The sequence below is a fragment of the Epinephelus lanceolatus genome, chromosome 21 (genome assembly GCF_041903045.1).
Source record: "Epinephelus lanceolatus isolate andai-2023 chromosome 21, ASM4190304v1, whole genome shotgun sequence".
NCBI classification, from domain to species: Eukaryota; Metazoa; Chordata; class Actinopteri; order Perciformes; family Serranidae; genus Epinephelus; species Epinephelus lanceolatus.
Genome location: NC_135754.1, coordinates 602258 through 619816, shown reverse-complemented (window position 1 = coordinate 619816; position 17559 = coordinate 602258). Strand labels below are relative to the sequence as shown.

General features: G+C 41.5%; 1 protein-coding gene across 1 annotated transcript in view; it reads left to right on the top strand.

Annotated features, from left to right (window-relative positions):
- hs3st3l (heparan sulfate (glucosamine) 3-O-sulfotransferase 3-like) overlaps positions 1–17559 on the top strand; it is a 71560-nt gene that overhangs the window by 48950 nt on the left and 5051 nt on the right. The window contains exon 2 of the mRNA XM_033610787.2: positions 8458–8687. Within this exon, the coding sequence (XP_033466678.2) occupies positions 8458–8687 (230 nt within the window). The remainder of the gene's footprint in view (positions 1–8457; positions 8688–17559) is intronic.

Here is a 17559-nt window from a genome sequence, read left to right as displayed (position 1 = left end):
TCAAAATAAAAGCCCCTTATAACCTCGGCTGAGAGAATCCCTCCATTTTCTAAATAGGCTTTTATTCTGAAACATTTGTCAGAACTTCCTGTGGAAGATACAGTAGCTTGATAGTTTACGTATAGCACTTCAAATGTAGCTCCTGCCATCTGCTGACGCTTTTAGGTGACTACAACAACATGTCGGCTGGCACATGAACAGACACAGTGACTCAAATAATAGTGAAAGTAATAAAAATAGGATAAGAATAACCTGATGACATCACACACGCCGTGAAAGACGACCAGAGATAATTGGTGAGTACCAGCATGTAGCGTGTACCAGGCATAATGCAAGTCCTGAGTCTGAAATATGTCTGTCAGCGAGTCCTACTCCACCTATTTAGACTCCACCATAGACAACGGCAGCATTTCTCCGTCCACGTAGCGAGCCACAAGCTCCGTGGCTTCTTTCAGACTGATAGGTTTAACGTTATCTCCGTTATTAGAACCAAACGACAGCCGTTGCTGTTTCGGAGCTGAAGGACCAGCGTTCTAAAAATAACGGAAATAACTGATGTCTTGTTTGAAAATGTACTTAAGTATTTGATTACTCAAACAGCAAACTAACACGTTAGGTTACTCATTACTGCAAAAAGTAGTCAAAGTATTCTAACGCGTTATGTTGTTATACCCAACTCTGTTGCTGATGCATCTGACTATAGAGTCGTCAGAAAACTTTTGGAGGTGGCAGGAACCAGAATTGAACCGTAAATCAGAGGTGTAGAGGGTGAAGAAGAATGGTGCCAGAACAGTTCCTTGGGGCACCCCGGTGTTACTTGACACCACCTCAGATATGCAGCCATCCACCCTGATGTGCTGTGGCCAGCCTGTGAGGTAATCCAAAATCCAGGCAGTGATGCATATCCAGCAGCTTGTCTCTCAGGAGGCTGGGTTGAATGCTGTTGAAGGCACTGGAGAAGTCAAAGAACATGACTCTTACAGTGCTTCCAGCACTCTCCAAGTGAGACAGGACCTTGTGAGTGAGGAAGATGATGGCATCCTCCACACCAATGTGCTGCTGGTAAGCGAACTGCAGGGGGTGCAGGAAGGCAGAGAGCAGTGGCCTCTGTGGTTGTGTCAGTGTCCGAAGTGGGCCAGTGGGGTGAGGGGAGGCTGAGGAGTGATGGGGGGGCAGTGGGGAGAGGGGGGGCTGTCAGCTGAAGCTGTCGATGAGCAGGGGGAGGGGGAGGGAGACAGGTTGCTGCTGGGGAGGGGTGCAGAGTCTACAGCAGAAGTGTGAATGGGTACAGTGATGGTGGGTGGGGACTCAGATCCACAGACAGAGCTCACAGGGGGTGTCGTTGTCTCAAACCTATTGAAGAATAAGGCCCTGTTTAGATGACTACGGTTTCTCTAAAAATGGAAAAGTCTGTCCCTTGCATTTTAAAAAACTTCTGTGTTTATATGACGACGTTATTGAAACGATCCCCATTCACACGGAGCCGCAAAATATACTGGAAACGCTGTAGTATGCACGCCAGGGCAATGGGTGGCAGTGTAAATTTGCAAAGCAACACCACGGCATGACGCCATACGCCTGCGCTGAAGCGCTTTCCTCTACAACATGGTGATTACAAACCAAAACAAAGAAGACACGATGGCGAAAGCATGCCCAGATAACTTTGTCTGGATGGATGATGAGGTGGAGTTGCTACAGTAACAGATCTACACTTCACTTCAAATCAACAGGGTGAGCAGCACAAACAGAGCTCGGCATTGTTGTTGTGACGATCGGTTTGCCTAGTGACTGGATGCGCATGTGCGAAAAGTCTCTGTTTTCAGAGGAACTGCATATTGCAAGTTTACATGACAACGTTTCCAAAAAGTTGCACTCTGGAACCCGTTTTCGAATCGTTGGGTTTTCAGGCACCCAAAACGCTGCTGTCGTGTAAACGATCGGCCAAAACACAACTAAAGTTTACTGTTTTCAGTTGAAATCGTTGTCATATAAATGGGGCCTAAGTTTAGCTCTGTTGCAGATTCTGGGCCACCTTTGACTCCAGGTGTGGCTTTCCCACATCCTGTCATCGTCCTCATCTCATTCCACACCTCTTTTGTGTTGTTCTGTCCCATCTTGGCCTCAGTCTTCTCCTTGTAGCTGTTTTTGGCCTCCCTCAGTCTCCTCTTGAGCTCCTTCTGAACCGCCCTGAGTTCCTCGTGATCCTTGGACATGAACACCCTCTTCTTCCTGTTAAGATGGAGGCTGACGGCGCCCCAGATTCTTTTCAGCACTGTAGCCAGGCTGACTGAGAGTCAAAGCTCTATTGAGCCTTGTATTCCTTTAGCCCTTAGCAGTAATGATTTTATGAGCTTTTTTAATGACAAAATTCTAACTATTAGAGGCAAAATTCATGACCTCCTGCCCTCAGATGGTAGGCCTACCTATCTAACCTCAAACACAGCTGTAGAATCTAATATATATTTAGATTGCTTCTCCCCAATTTCTCTTCAAGAATTGACCGCAGTGATTTCTTCATCTAAATCATCAACGTGTCTCTTAGACCCCATCCCAACTAGGCTACTTAAGGAGGTCTTTCCTTTAGTTAACACTCATATATTAGATATGATCAATATATCCTTATTAACAGGCTATGTACCGCAGTCTTTTAAGGTAGCTGTAATTAAACCTCTCCTAAAAAAGCCCACCCTGGATCCAGAGGTGTTAGCCAACTATAGACCAATATCTAATCTTCCCTCTATGTCAAAGATCCTTGAGAAAGTAGTCGCAGACCAGCTGTGTGATTTTCTCCAGGATAATAATTTATTTGAGGAATTTCAGTCAGGATTTAGAGTGCATCATAGCACTGAGACAGCTCTAGTTAAAATTACAAATGATCTTCTGATTGCTTCAGACAAAGGACTCGTCTCTGTTCTTGTTTTATTAGATCTTAGTGCGGCGTTTGACACAATTGACCATCAAATTCTACTGCAGAGACTGGATCACTTAATTGGCCTAAAAGGTTCAGCACTAAGCTGGTTTAAATCTTATTTATCTGATCGTTTTCAATTTGTTGACGTTCGTAATGAATCATCCTTACGTACCAAAGTTTGTTTTGGAGTTCCGCAAGGTTCTGTGCTCGGACCAATCCTATTTACTCTATATATGCTTCCTTTAGGTAACATCATTAGAAATCACTCTATAAATTTCCATTGTTATGCGGATGATACACAGTTGTATTTATCGATGAAGCCAGAAGAAAGTAATCAATTAACTAAACTCCATAACTGCCTTAAAGACATAAAAAATTGGATGAGCACCAATTTCCTGATGTTAAATTCAGACAAAACTGAAGTTATTGTTCTTGGCCCCAAACAACTCAGAGACTCTTTATCTGATGACATAGTTTCTCTAGATGGCATTGCTCTGGCCTCTAGCACTACCGTAAGAAACCTCGGAGTAATATTTGATCAAGATTTGTCTTTTAATTCTCATTTAAAGCAAACCTCACGGACTGCATTTTTTCATCTGCGTAATATTGCGAAAATTAGGCCTATCCTGACCCAAAAAGATGCAGAAAAATTGGTCCACGCTTTTGTTACCTCTAGGCTGGATTACTGTAACTCTCTATTATCAGGTAGCTCTAGTAAGTCCTTAAAAACTCTCCAGCTAATTCAGAATGCAGCAGCACGTGTACTAACAGGAACTAAGAAACGAGATCATATTTCTCCTGTTTTAGCTTCTCTGCACTGGCTCCCTGTAAAATCCAGAATTGAATTTAAAATCCTACTGTTAACTTATAAAGCTCTAAATGGTCAGGCTCCGTCATATCTTAGTGAGCTCATAGTGCCATATTATCCCACCAGAACACTGCGCTCTGAGAACGCAGGGTTACTCGTGGTCCCTAAAGTCTCCAAAATTAGATCAGGAGCCAGAGCCTTCAGCTATCAGGCTCCTCTCCTGTGGAATCATCTTCCTGTTACGGTCCGGGAGGCAGACACCGTCTCCACATTTAAGACTAGACTTAAGACTTTCCTCTTTGATAAAGCTTATAGTTAGGGCTGGCTCAGGCTTGCCCTGTACCAGCCCCTAGTTAGGCTGACTTAGGCCTAGTCTGCCGGAGGACCCCCTATAATACACCGGGCTCCCTCTCTCTCTCTCTCTCTCTCTCTCATCCTATTACTGCATCTTGCTAACTCGGCCATTCTGGATGTCACTAACTCGGCTTCTTCTCCGGAGCCTTTGTGCTCCACTGTCTCTCAGATTAACTCATATCGCAGCGGTGCCTGGACAGCGTGACGTGTGTGGTTGTGCTGCTGCCGTGGTCCTGCCAGATGCCTCCTGCTGCTGCTGCCATCATTAGTCATTAGTCATACTTCTACTGTTATTATACACATATGACTATTGTCACACAAGTATACTGTCAGATATTAATATATACTTTCAACATATTGTACCACAGTAGCCAGAACTATAACTATAATATTATTACTTTCATTAATGTTGTTGTAAGCTACTGTCATTACCTGCATCTCTCTCTCTTTCTCTCTCTCTCTCTCTCTCTCTCTCTCTCTCTCTCTCTCTGTCTCATTGTGTCATATGGATTACTGTTAATTTATTATGCTGATCTGTTCTGTACGACATCTATTGCACGTCTGTCCGTCCTGGAAGAGGGATCCCTCCTCAGTTGCTCTTCCTGAGGTTTCTACCGTTTTTTTTCCCCGTTAAAGGGTTTTTTTGGGGAGTTTTTCCTTATCCGCTGTGAGGGTCTTAAGGACAGAGGGATGTCGTATGCTGTAAAGCCCTGTGAGGCAAATTGTGATTTGTGATATTGGGCTTTATAAATAAAATTGAATTGAAATTGAATTGAATTAAGAAGGCTTTAATGTCTTGTCTTCAATGTTGTCTTCACAGAATTGTATGTCGTCTATAATGCAATTCTGTGAGGACAACATTGTCCCAACAAACACTCATGTCCTGTTACTGCATCTCGCTAACTCGGCTGTACTGCATGTCACTAGCTCAGCTTCAGAGCCTTTATGCTCCACTGTCTCGCAGGTTAACTTATATTGCAGGGGTGCCTGGATAGTGTGACGTGTGTGGTTGTGCTGCTGCTGTGGTCCTGCCTGATGCCTCCCGCTGCTGTTATCATTAGTCATACTTCTACCGTTATTATACACATATGATTATTGTCACATATGTATAGCATCAGACATTAATATATGCTTTCAACATATTGTACCACAATATCCGTAATTAATACTATTGCTTTAATTAATGTTGTTGTAAGCTACTGTCATTACGGTCTGTCCTGCATCTCTCTCTCTCTCCGTCTCTCTTTCTGTCTCATTGTGTCATATACTGTTAATTTATCATGTTGATCTGTTCTGTATGACATCTATTGCACCTCTGTCTATCCTGGAAGAGGGATCCCTCTTCAATTGCTCTTCCTGAGGTTTCTACCATTTCTTTTCCCCGGTAAAAAAATTTTTTTTTTGGGGGGGGGGGGTTCCTTATCCACTGCGAGGGTCCTAAGGACAGAGGGATGTCATATGCTGTAAAGCCCTCTGAGGTAAATTGTGATTTGTGATATTGGGCTTTCTAAATTTGATTGATTGATTGATTGATTGATTCACACACAGATTCATACACTGGTGACTAAGGGTACCATACAAGGTGCCACCTGCTACTCAGTTTTTAACTCATTCACACACACCAATGGAAGCATTATCAGGAGCAATTTGGGGTTCAGTATCTTGCTCGAGGATGCAGACTGGAGGAGCTGGGGACTGAACCACTGATCTTCTGACTGGTGGACAACCCGCTCTACCTCTGAGCCACAGCCGCCCCTATAGGGTGTGCACCTATTCAGGCTATGTTTGTGCAAATCTTTGTGGGTGAATGCGTGCTCTTGATTGGTGGAGTATTGCCTATGGAGTCCAGTAGAGTGCTCTGCCTGTGCCAAAAGAAGGCAAATTGCCACATTATCGAAATGAACAACCATTTCTGACACTTTTTTCAGGGAGTGTTAGGATGTTGGTTGACTACTTGCAGGTGTAAGGTTTTCATTTTTAATCTGTACATGTTAAGAAGTTCTGATTGACAAACAAATTCTGGTAAAACAGAGAGTTTTTGTAATTGTTTGGAGGTTTGGGGAATTGAAATCTGACATTCATAAATCCATATCAGCCAAAAGCCTAAATGACCAATAGGAGTTGTCTGTTTTATCCCATTTACTACAATTTTGGTACTTGACATCACAGTAACAATTTCTCTAACCATGCTGTTGTGTTTTACAGATTTGTGTGTATTTTTATGGTCATATTAAACAACCATATCACCTTAAAATAAAAAAACTCAAAATAAATGGAAACCATTGGCTGAACCATATCTTGCTAATCCAAGCACACTAATATGTATTACTTAATCCATCGCAGTAAATACCAAATCTATTTTTTTTTTTTGTCAAAGTTAAATTCATGTTTGTTTGTTTTTAAATCTGCAAGTAAACTTCATGGAAACTAATGGGAATTACCTTTAAAAACTATACAACATTCATTTGAAAATGGTCAGTGAAAACAAGTATACAAGTATACATGACATGTAGTTAAAAAGATAAGACCTGTAAACACACCTGTATGAGCTTTTAAGCTGTGTTGGAACAAGCTGAGATGCTAATTCAGAGCTTTGTGTGACCATGCTGCTGAGGCTGTGTGTGTTTGGTCAGTCATTCAGGTGTGTGGCAGGTGTGTTGGCAGGTGTCCCCAAGTGCCCAGCCAGTCTTGTGGGCCCCCATTTATCTCTAAATTAGTTTCATCTGCTGGGCTTCTGGTGTGGAGGCAGAGGTTAGCAGAGGTTAGCAGAGTGTGTGTGTGTGTGTGTGTGTGTGTGTGTGTGTGTGTGTGTGTGTGCATACGTGGATATGCATAAAATAGCGGCAGGTCATGAAGCGCAGGTGAATGCCATATTTTTTTTTTTTTTGATAATCTAACCAACCACAATTGTTGTAATTACCATTGTTACTTCAACAGGTGTAAACTAAAATGCATTAGCAACTTCTGTGTGCCTGAATGTGATGATATTGTAAAAACCTTTGTCACTAATCCACGATTTTGCAAATGCATTCTAGTGCACCTTAAGTATTTGTGTCTTCGTACTGGTTCTTTTTATGTGGTTCTTTAATTAATTGGTAAAATGTTTCTGATCGCTGAGCGCATTGCATTGCCTGTTTTCCATTGGCTACTTTGTGAATCCCAAGATATGATTAGTTAGATTTAGGCAAGAGGAGTGGAATTGGTTAGGGTTAGGGTGAAACAAAGTTTGGGAAACTTTGTTTCACAAAATGTTTAACTTTACTTTAAAAATCAATTCTGCTATACTGTGTTGGCAAATATGGCGAATTATTGAAAAAACTGTATTATCAGCTTCATTTTGTTCTCTTAATTTTAGAATCTTTACTAAATCCCAAATAAAATGAAGTTCCTGGTCCTGAAATAAAGTTCAGTGGTTCTGCGTGATGTTTTTGAGAAAAGGACCAGGCTGTAGAGCTGAAGACACTAACACATAAATTGAAATATGTTAAATTGATTTCAGCGATTTAGAAATCTAATCTGTTAGCTGTCTGCCTTACAACTGGCTTATTTCATCACTATTTAATGCTGCTTGCATATCATATCTACCTACATACAGACCTTCTTTGACACTGTGGCGGCATCAGCCATCTTTTACGGAGTGGTCTGCTGGGGCAGCAGCGTCTCGGCTGCACATAGGAAGAGACTGGACAAGCTGATCAAGAAGGCCAGCTCTGTTGTGGGATGCTCTTTGGACTCTGTGCAGGTGGTGGGAGAAAGGAGGATGACAGCCAAGCTGTCATCTCTGAGGATTAATGACTCCCATCCCCCCTGCAGGAAGAGATAAAAGCTCTGGAGAGCTCCTACAGCGATAGATTGATTCACCCAAAGTGTGTGAAGGAATGCTATTGCAGGTCCTTCCTGCCTGCTGCTGTCAGGCTACATAACCAGCACTGCTCACAGTAAACTGCACCATGGACACTTTATGGACACCATGGACACACTCTTTAATCCACTGCTCATTTTTATTCACTGCTCATTTTTATCCACTTCTCATAATTATTATTATTATTATTATTATTATTATTATTGTTATTTATCACTGTTTCTTGTATTATTGTACTTTATTTTGCATGCCTAGTTTTTTAAGTTTTAAGTTTAAATTTAAGTTTAAGTTTAGATTTTGAAATCTATAATCTGACTCTTTCCCCTTTACTGCTGTAACACTGGAATTTCTCAATTGTGGGATCAATAAAGGTGTATCTTATCTTATCTTATCTTATCTTATACTGCAAGTGCAATCTGATGATCTGGTTAAAAAAAACAAATGTTGCTAATGAACGTACCAGTTTCTGCTGTTTTACTGGCATTTTGTCAGTGGTTAAAAATATATTCCCTGTACTTTCAGAAGTATGATGCCCAAAGCCCTAGATGGCCAGATTGTGATGGAAAAGACACCTCGTTATTTTGTTGCTGTGGAAACACCAGCCCGAGTCCATGCTATGTCGCAGGATGTCAAGCTGATTGTGGTTGTCCGTGACCCTGTTACCAGAGCCATATCTGACTACACACAGATCATCTCCAAGACCCCAGACATCCCTCCCTTTGAGAACCTGGCCTTCAAGAATCGCACCACAGGTAGGCTACTGCTCCTTTGAGTTCAACGTTTGTGAGCAGGGACTCAGCCCAAAACCACATAAAAAATGCAAACCTGGAATCTCCATGGCTACTTATATATGACACTGGCTTGGTCCTGGAGCTTTTGAATTTATCACTCTTTTCTTTCCCTCTCAGTATTTGATTTTTCTCTATTGAGCAAGAGTAAGTGAAGGCAATAACAGAAAAAGACACTTTACAGTAGGTAGACAAGAGAAAATAGAGATGCTCTCTTATTAAGGCTTATTAACCAAATTAAAAATAAATTATGCTTAAGAACATTTTAATAACCACCAATCTCATATACTTTAATATTTAAATAGGAGAATTGTTTAAATGCAAACAAAAAGAAAAACAAACCTCAGCAGAGAAGAGATTATATTCATTTATAAATGTGCAAATCAAATGCAAACAGTCACCCTATAAACCCACCATATTCAGGATTATGCTTATTGCTTCAGCTGATAAATTAATCTTCCCAGCTGGCCACTGACTGCGTTAAACATTGGAATTTGATTTGAATCTAGATTGTGACGTCAGGTGACCAAATTTCAATATCAGGACAAATGCCAACATCAATTTGACGTAGAACACTGACAACAGATGACACTGATGTTTTGTTGGTTTAAAGTTGTGTTAAGTAATCAAAATCCAGCATCTTCCAAACATCTCGTGCCAACGTCATCTTGGCATAGAATAATGCCATCTGGTTATCAAGTCAAAAAATTTATTATAGCCCAAAATCACAAAAAATGCCTCAATGGGCTGTACATGAAAACACATAAGCAAATTACAAATAACACAACAAATAAAATATATAAAAACAAGTGAAATGACTATGTAGAACAAAATAAACAAACAAAATGAAAACAAAGCAAAAAACAGAAAAACAAAAATAACATTGGCACTTGTATATATAAAAAACTAAACATAAACTGATGCGCACAATGACTGAGTAGTAGTAGATAACCATGATGTAGTATGTAAGCGCAGAGACTATGTGATGTTAAAGGCAGATGCAAAAAGGTGTGTTTTGAGTTTACTTTTGAAGGAATCGACTGTGTTGGCTTCACGGATTTGAATGGGAAGGAGAGGAGCTCGGTATGAGAAGGCTCTACCACCTGCTGATGATTTATTAATTTTGGGGATGGACAGGAGACCGACATTATGGGATCGTGGAGGCCTGATTGATAAATGTGGAGTAAGTAGAGATGATAAGTAGGATGGTGCAAGTCTGTGTAATATTTTATAAGTTAAAAGCAGAATCTTGCAGTCCGATCTAGTGTGTACAGGGAGCCAGTGTAATGAAATGAGAACAGGGGTGATATGGTCAAATTTTCTGGTTCTGGTTAATATCCTGGCAGCAGTATTCTGAACGAGTTGTAGTTTCCTAATGGTTGAATTTGGTAAGCCAGAGAAAAGTGTATTGCAATAATCTAATCGGGATGAGACAAAAGCGTGAGCAAGTGTTTCTGCATCAGTCATGGAGACAATGGGACGAATCTTGACAATATTACGTAGGTGAAAATATGCTGTTTTTGTTATATTATTAATATGGTCTTCAAAGGAGATATTAGGATCGAATAAAATACCGAGATTTCTAACAAGGGGGCTTTGTGAAATGATAGAACCAGCTTTTTTTAAAGGTGAGATTAAGGTGAGATTGCAGAATTTGTTTCTGATGTGCTTTCTATGGAGCTTTATCCCTATCTTTATTCAAGAGAGTGGTCTATCAGTTTGAGAGCATTATTGATTGATTTCACGTTCACAAACCCTGCCCTTGCACTCAGATAGCCTCTGCTTGCACTTGGATCTACTCTGTTTCTGCTCAAACTGTGTGCTTGCACTCAGATACCATGTTGCACACACTCAGTTACCATTTGCTCGCACAGATTTCCTGCTCGAGCTTCGGCTTTTCTCCTCATGCTCAAACTGTTTCTGTGCGCTTGTGGAATTTCTGCTCTCAGATTTCTGCCCTGCGCTTGGATTTTTTTTGTGTAACAACCCTGTCAAAATCCGACAACCAATAAAATGCCAGATTTACTGTTGACCAATGAAATGATCCCTGCCTCCTTGTGGGCGGGTACTCTTTAACCGGGTTCATCCACTCCCACCCTCTTCCCCTGTTGGGAGTTATTTTCAACAGTCACCGGCTCACTATTATCCCTTACACACACACACACACACACACACACACACACACATATATGTATATATATACATATATATATATATATATATATATATATATACAGTACAGGCCAAAAGTTTGGACACACCTTCTCATTCAATGCGTTTTCTTTATTTTCATGACTATTTACATTGTAGATTCTCACTGAAGGCATCAAAACTATGAATGAACACATGTGGAGTTATGTACTTAACAAAAAAAGGTGAAATAACTGAAAACATGTTTTATATTCTAGTTTCTTCAAAATAGCCACCCTTTGCTCTGATTACTGCTTTGCACACTCTTGGCATTCTCTCCATGAGCTTCAAGAGGTAGTCACCTGAAATGGTTTCCACTTCACAGGTGTGCCTTATCAGGGTTAATTAGTGGAATTTCTTGCTTTATCAATGGGGTTGGGACCATCAGTTGTGTTGTGCAGAAGTCAGGTTAATACACAGCCGACAGCCCTATTGGACAACTGTTAAAATTCATATTATGGCAAGAACCAATCAGCTAACTAAAGAAAAACCAGTGGCCATCATTACTTTAAGAAATGAAGGTCAGTCAGTCCGGAAAATTGCAAAAACTTTAAATGTGTCTCCAAGTGGAGTCGCAAAAACCATCAAGCGCTACAACAAAACTGGCACACATGAGGACCGACCCAGGAAAGGAAGACCAAGAGTCACCTCTGCTTCTGAGGATAAGTTCATCCGAGTCACCAGCCTCAGAAATGGCAAGTTAACAGCAGCTCAGATCAGAGACCAGATGAATGCCACACAGAGTTCTAGCAGCAGACCCATCTCTAGAACAACTGTTAAGAGGAGACTGCGCGAATCAGGCCTTCATGGTCAAATAGCTGCTAGGAAACCACTGCTAAGGAGAGGCAACAAGCAGAAGAGATTTGTTTGGGCCAAGAAACACAAGGAATGGACATTAGACCAGTGGAAATCTGTGCTTTGGTCTGATGAGTCCAAATTTGAGATCTTTGGTTCCAACCGCCGTGTCTTTGTGAGACGCAGAAAAGGTGAACGGATGGATTCCACATGCCTGGTTCCCACTGTGAAGCATGGAGGAGGAGGTGTGATGGTGTGGGGGTGTTTTGCTGGTGACACTGTTGGGGGTTTATTCAAAATTGAAGGCACACTGAACCAGCATGGCTACCACAGCATCCTGCAGCGACATGCCATCCCATCCGGTTTGCGTTTAGTTGGACGATCATTTATTTTTCAACAGGACAATGACCCCAAACACACCTCCAGGCTGTGTAAGGGCTATTTGACCAAGAAGGAGAGTGATGGAGTGCTGCGGCAGATGACCTGGCCTCCACAGTCACCGGACCTGAACCCAATCGAGATGGTTTGGGGTGAGCTGGACCGCAGAGTGAAGGCAAAGGGGCCAACAAGTGCTAAACACCTCTGGGAACTCCTTCAAGACTGTTGGAAAACCATTTCAGGTGACTACCTCTTGAAGCTCATCGAGAGAATGCCAAGAGTGTGCAAAGCAGTAATCAGAGCAAAGGGTGGCTATTTTGAAGAAACTAGAATATAAAACATGTTTTCAGTTATTTCACCTTTTTTTGTTAAGTACATAACTCCACATGTGTTCATTCATAGTTTTGATGCCTTCAGTGAGAATCTACAATGTAAATAGTCATGAAAATAAAGAAAACGCATTGAATGAGAAGGTGTGTCCAAACTTTTGGCCTGTACTGTATATGTAATTAAGCATTATCTCACAAGAGGGAGTGATACTGTATATCTGTGATTCGGTCATGGGCACTGTGGCACGAAGCCGCAGGCCGAGTGTTGAAGACAATTACAGCCATGTGACGATATACAGTACAACGTCACGACCTTGAGTGTGATATTGCTTTTATACAACAGTTCAACAGCAATGCCAAGAAAGGAAATGTTACCACAAGGTGATGAAATAAATTATGTAAGTATGTTATGTAGCTCCGCGAAAAAAAAAAACAGTTCCCCCAGTCTGTTGCCAGGCAACGCAGCACACACGCCAGGAACTCACAAGCTACTTTGTATTTACATTGATCTGCAACTGTGTAACTTCGTCCAGTTTGGCTGATGAAACGTTGGCAAACCTGGATGTTGGCACGGCTGGATTCAAACACACCTGGAGGTCTGCACTTAAGAGTCCTGGCTTTCCTTTTCTTCGTTCTCTCCTGACGACCACTCATAATTTAATTCAAATGTTATTTAGGGAAAATATCCATCTTCTTGGTGTAACGCTAGTGTCAGTTTGCGTCAGTGTAACGAGTGTGACAGCTGGTTAATTAACGGTTGTATTTATATTTATAACACCTGTGAGCGGAGTGATTTAGCTGTTACATGTCCCAGTGATGTTATACTCTATATCAGCACTCACCCCAGATAGCCGATGTTGGCCCGATGTATCAAGTTTAGATCGTTAACACATAGCAGGGAGGACGTTTGCTCATTGCCAAGACGTCGCTGAGACGTTGGCCTGTAATCGAAAATGACCACTACGCGACGTTCAAACGTATTCATATGCTTCGTTATCCACAACCATTATCCATTTAGGTCGGACTTTTCAAACTACAAATATTTCACCGTTCAATGTGAGAAGTCAGTGCTAACATTAAAAACTAACTTGACTATTTTGTGTGTAAATGTGCACAATGAAGAGACAAAAGTCAATTTGACAAACTTTATTTTCAAATTTCCACAAACAATATCTGATGGCCAGTCCGCTTCTCCTGGCAGCCTGTAAGAGACAGAAAAGATGATGAGCACATAACTTAAAAAAAAAAAATCCCAACTTCACCACTGTATTTTTTTTTTGTTAGCATTTCAGCTGTATTTAAGACAGATTAAAGGCTTTGGGTCCGTCACTCTCCTTAATTTATTGTTGAAACGGTTAAATAACGGGATCCGGCGTTAACTCCATTAACTGTTAACAGCAGCTCAACAATCAGTCCTTCATCTCGGAAAAACAGTGGTTTCGAAACTGTGCTATTACCTGTAGCCACCGGGTCAGTTTGCTTTGCAGAGGAGGAGACCTCGACTGATAAATTGCCCATAAAATCACATTAACAACATACCGAAGGCATCCTTAAATTTCACTATTTGACCTCTGTGGTCCTCTCCGTTCCTCTCACCCACACTTGAGCACCCATTCTAGGATACACAGTGTCGGCCCGCCCGGCCTGACCTCCACGCTCCTCTCCGCTCCTAGCCGCACATGAGCATCCGTTCAGGCCGGGGGGCCACAGAGGTCAGGCCCAAGTGGGACCATAGGTGAGTGGATCCCAAGTATCGAGCCCTGCCCGGGACCACGGGTGGCAGCTCCGGGCACTTGCACTTTATAAGAGGCATGAGCTCCTTTTCCACCCTGCCTTTGCCAGGCTGCCCATCTCACTCTCCCATCACTGGGGAGCCCCCGGACCGCTGCCGCAAAATGCCATTATGTAAACGTCACCACGACATGATATTCTTTTTTGTCAAATATATTTTATTGAAAAAAGGACATTTCAGGATGTAGGATATAAGTGCAGTGTACATTTTCCATAATGGAGAACAAAACAAGATACAACATAATATCCAACATAAAGACACCTACACATCAGGATAGAAAAGAAAACCCCTAATCACACCCACCCTCCCTCCCTCTCTCTTTTCTGCTCAGCATATAATATATGACAATACAAGTAGCAATGGAAAATAATCTTTTTATTAAAAGAAAAAAAAAAAAAAGGTGAAAAATAATGTTGGACAGTCGGCTATATGGAGTATCCACTGTGGGTTTTTAGGTAATGGACGAGGGGTTGCCAAATCTTGTCAAACTGTGACTCTCTTTTATTCAAAGAAAACTTTATTTTTTCAAGGTGAAGGGTATTTGTCATTTCGTTGAGCCACAGCTTAAAGGTGGGAACTTCTTTTTTCTTCCAGAAAGTCAGTATCAATTTTTTGGCTGTAATCAGACCATAGGAAAGGAGTTGCTGTTGTGATTTTTTAAATACTGGTATAGAATCTGAAGTTCCCAGTATAATAAAGACAGGATCAGGTTCAATGTGGGTATTGAGAATGTCAGAGAACGCTTTAAAAAAATTTTGCCCAGAATTTCTCTAACTTGGGACAGGAAATGAAACTATGGACATGGTTTGCCTCAGCTATGTTGCATTTATCACATTGTGGGGAAGTGTCTGGAAACAACCTGTGAAGCTTTAATTTTGTGTAATGGAGTTTGTGGAGAACCCGAAACTGAATGAGGCAGTGCCTAGAGTTGATAGAGCAGGTACTGATCTGTTCAAGGCTCTCTTCCCAGACTCCTTCAGGGATCTGCATCCCCAGCTCATCCTCCCATGCAGTTTTAATTGCTGACATAGAGGGGAGTTTGACAGATTGTAGTGAGTTATAAAAGTGTGACACCTTTCTATCAGGACCTGCGTTTTGAAGAAGGCACCTATCTAGAAGCGAGGGTGAGGCACTTATATAAGAAGAAAAGTAGGTGCGCACATAGTCTCTAATTTGCATAAACCTGAAATGATTACTCCAAGGGAGTTTATACTTTTCTCGCAACTGAGGAAATGAGGCAAAGGTTCCGTTCAGGTAAAGGTCGCCAATTGTACGAATACCCAAATCCCTCCATTGTAAGAATACATTATCAAGTTGGGATGGCGGGAATGAAGGGTTCCTAGCAATGGGGAGTAGGAAGGAGGGCTGACTGATCCCGCAATGCGTCTTAATTTGCTTCCAAATTCTGCTCATACTATGTATGGCGACACTTCCACTGTAGATAGATTTATCTAAAGCCACTGGAGACAAGATCACTGCACCCAGACTATATGGGCGGCATTGCACCTGCTCCAATTGCAGCCAGCGAGGGGGGTCAGCTGAGTTATCTAACCACCTCGAAATAATTTTTATATTAGAGGCCCAGTAGTAGAGACAGAAATCGGGGAGAGCAAGCCCACCATCTCATTTCGGTTTGCAGAGGTGAGCTTTTTTAATTCTGTGACTTTTACAGTCCCAAATAAAAGAGAGGATAATAGAATCTAATTTCTTAAAGAATGATTTGGGCAAAAACACGGGGAGGCATTGGAAAAGGTACAACAGCTGGGGGAGAAATATCATTTTAATGGTGTTAATCCTGCCAATCAGTGATATAGGGAGCAATCTCCAAAACTGAATGTTAGTTCGGAGTTTGGCCACAAGAGGGGGGTAGTTGGCTTGAAAAAGAGAGGGAAATTCTTTAGTGATTTGAATCCCAAGATAGGTGAATGTCTGAGACGAAATCTTAAATGGTAAATGTTGTATCAGGGATAAATCCTTCAGGCCAACAGGCATTAACTCACTCCTGGTCCAGTTAATCCTGTAACCAGAGAAGGATCCAAACAAGTTAATTTTATCCAAAACAGTGGGAAGACTTAATTGAGGCTTAGTAATAAACAGGAGAACGTCATCTGCATATAGGGAAATCTTATCAGGTGTGTCTGTAACATTGGAGCCAAAGATATTTGGATCAGTGCGAATAGACACCGCGAGGGGCTCGATGGCCAGCGCGAACAGGAGGGGTGAAAGAGGACACCCCTGTCTCGTGCCCCTAAACAGGCTGAAGTGGGAGGATAGCATTCTGTTAGATAAAATTTGGGCCCTGGGATTTTTATACAGGAGTTTGATCCAGGCGATAAATTTGTCTCCTAAATTAAATTTGTCCAGCACAGCAAATAAATAAGACCACTCTACCTGGTCAAACGCCTTCTCGGCGTCGAGAGAGACGATTACAAGGTCGCTGCTACTGGACTTAGTATGGTACATTATATTAAAAAGGCGTCTGAGTTTCTGCCGGGGACAAACCCGGTCTGGGCTGAGTGAACCAACACACTCATATATCAGTTGAGTCTGTTTGCTAAAACTTTAGCTAATATTTTCTGATCCACATTGAGTAAAGAAATAGGTCTGTATGTTGCAACCTCCTCTGGGTCCTTACCCTTTTTTGGAATGAGTTTTATGACAGCCTCACTAAGCGTTTGAGGCAGAGACCCATTTTCGAGGGCTTGAGTGTACATTTTAAGCATATAAGGTGTAAGCATGTCCGTAAATGTTTTGTACAGCTCACAAGAAAGACCGTCAGGTCCTGGGGTTTTGCCTCCTTTTAAAGTTTTAATTGTGTCTTTTAGCTCTTCCACGGTAATGTCTTTATTTAAGAAAGTGTGATCCTCTTGAGTAAGAGAGGGGAGGTTGATATTTTCAAAAAAGGTTTCTGTACTATGGGATCCTGCATTTGTTTTGGAGGAATAGAGAGTTTCATAGAATTCTTTAAAGTGATTGTTGATATCTTTCACTGAAGTGAGACAATCTCCATCTTTGGATTTAACTTTATGAATTGTGCGATCATTTTCTAGTTTACGTAATTGTCTGGCGAGCAATCTTTGCGGTTTCTCCCCAAATTCGAAATGTTTCTGTTTTAAGTAAAGGAATGATTTTGAAATCTTTGACGAAGCAATCTGGTTATACTGGAGCCTCAGCTGCAAAATCTGTTTATATTTATCCAATGAGGGGTGGCGTGCATTTTCTTTGTCTAACTGATGAATTTGGTCTTCTAACTCTAGAAGCCTAGCTTTATTTAGCTTGTTTCTGCGGCCTTGGTAAGAGATTATACAACCCCTGAGAAAAGCTTTTAGAGTCTCCCACAGTAAACATGGGG